Consider the following 2,233-nt stretch of genomic DNA (forward strand, 5'->3'; position numbering starts at 1 on the left):
AGAATCAGTGTCGAGTGGCTCCCGATGTGGAGGTATGGAACGGACTTCTCCTTCTGCGCGGACGGCAAAACGCTGGAATTTCTTCAGGAAGCGGCGGTTGCGTAGAGTGAGACGGCGGGAACCGTCCACCCGGACAGTGTATTAGTCATTGTCACTAATCTGAATAACAATGCCAGTCTTCTCCCACTTATTGGGGTGATTGTCACTTTGGTTCTGAATCCTATCTCAGTCTCCTATAAACAGAGGAGCAAGCTTGCGTGTATTCCTGTCTAGTCTATCAACCTGCTTTGCCAGCCTAGCACGAAGAACATTTTCCTTCGCTCGCCATGTGTCGTTCCAATGATGATCGACCGGGCTGGTTTCATCAAAAACGGACACTCTGTTTGCAAAAGGAGGTGGTGCAGGAAGAGAGTCACGAAGAGAGCGACCGAGAAGCACCTGGGCAGGGGACAGGCCGCTGTCACGTTCTGGTGTGTTTCGGAGCTGAAGCATGCCACGCATAACGGCATCTGTATTTATGTTTCCGTTTTCGTCCACATTGTCCACAAGAAGACGTTTCATGGCCTTTAACGCAACCTCTGCACGGCCGTTGGACTGGGGATGGTAAGCTGAAGATAGTCGATGGGTGATACCCCACCGCGACATGAAATCCTTTATGATTTGCGATGTGTATTCCGGTCCGCCGTCACTGGACAAGTGCTCTGGTACACCAAATTGGGCGAACAATTGCCGCAACGCTTTTATCAGACCAGCGGCTCCGGCCTCTGCGGTGGCTGCGCTTGCCTGTCTCAAGTCGGGCCAATTGGTAAACCTGTCAACAGTCAGGAGATAATTTTTTCCCCGCTCATTGAAATAATCTGTTGCAACTGCCTGGAAGGGTAGCACCGCAACAAATGGCTCAGCGGCTGGTAGTTGCGGTTGGCTGGGTGACATGGAGTCACATGTGCGACACTGTTTACGAGCCTCCTGGATGTCCGTGGTGATTCCAGGCCAAAATATCGACGCGGTAGCTCGGCTCATCATCTGAGTGACCACTTGGTGAGCGCTATGAAGATGCTGGCAAACTTCACTTCTGAGGCTTGGCGGAATGACAGTGCGGTTTCCGTATGCGATGACTCCATCTATTGCCGACAGACTGTCTCGAAAACGCCAAAAACCGAGGAGCTGAGGAGACATTCGCTGGGACGCCATTTTCGGCCATGTTCATAAGTTATGTGAAAATCCCGAGAGGTTTCATCTCGCACGCGCACCCACGTGACAGCGTGTAACTGGGCCAAGCCGGACCTGGCGGCGGCTATAATCTCTTCTTCGGCGTGATCGATGTCATCGACAACCCTCATGGCGTTTAACGCGGCAATAAAGTGAGATTCGTTTTCATCGTCCTCGGCTCTGTCATCTGGGCGTCGCGAAGTGGCGTCTGGCGCAGGGATCTTGCAGCCGGGCACATATGCTATCTTGAATCTCCACGGCATCGTCTTCTCCTTAAATGAGAGAAGTCGGTTGTTATCAATCTCATCTAGTGCGCGGTTGCCCAGAAGCTTGACAAGCGGCCGGTGGTCCGTCTGAATGTGGAGGTCATTGCATCCCCAAGTGAAAAATCGTGTGTCTTCTAGAGCCCATTTGACAGCAAGGGCCTCGCCTTCCACTGGCTAGTAGTTTTGTTCCGCTTTCTTGAGGAAGCGGGATCCAGTCAGGGTTATCCTCCAGCCATTGCTGCAGCATCCCGTCGTAGTCGAGGGACATGCACAGTACTTTTGGTAGAGGAGATATCCGATTCCCGCCATAGACCAGTCCGGACTGAGCAGGGTGATGCAATTTGGGTCAAATATTTTCACTCCGGTTTCGATGGCCTTAATGATTTCATCCTTGGACTGCTGGAATGCGTTCTCCAGTGCGTCGTCCCACCTGAATCTGGTCTTTGGAGATAATAATGGCTTAAATGGGGTCATGAGTGCTGTAACTGCGCGTAGTGTGACACTTGGTTGACGCGTCCAAACCAAGCACGTATGTCAGAAATGTTTGTAGGTCGCGGAAAATTCTTTATGGCGTCCAGATACTTTGGCAGTGGTTTCACATCGTCATCTGTAATAGGGAAGCCGGCAAATTCAACGAAACGCTCGCAAAACTGGAACTTCTTTGGATTTATGATGATTCCGCTGTTACCAATTAGCGTCAGATAGTCAATAACTCTCCACCAATGTACTTCCAGCAACTCGTCCCATAATAGTGCGTC

General features: G+C 51.2%; 1 protein-coding gene across 1 annotated transcript; it reads right to left on the reverse strand.

Annotated features, from left to right (window-relative positions):
• Positions 1–225: 225 nt before the first annotated feature.
• LOC134854831 (uncharacterized protein K02A2.6-like) lies at positions 226–1,020 on the reverse strand. The gene has a single exon (XM_063871190.1). It carries the CDS (start codon positions 1,018–1,020, stop codon positions 226–228), a length of 795 nt encoding a protein of 264 aa, XP_063727260.1.
• Positions 1,021–2,233: the final 1,213 nt, after the last annotated feature.

This window comes from Symsagittifera roscoffensis, chromosome 9, assembly GCF_963678635.1.
Source record: "Symsagittifera roscoffensis chromosome 9, txSymRosc1.1, whole genome shotgun sequence".
Classification (NCBI taxonomy): Eukaryota; Metazoa; Xenacoelomorpha; order Acoela; family Convolutidae; genus Symsagittifera; species Symsagittifera roscoffensis.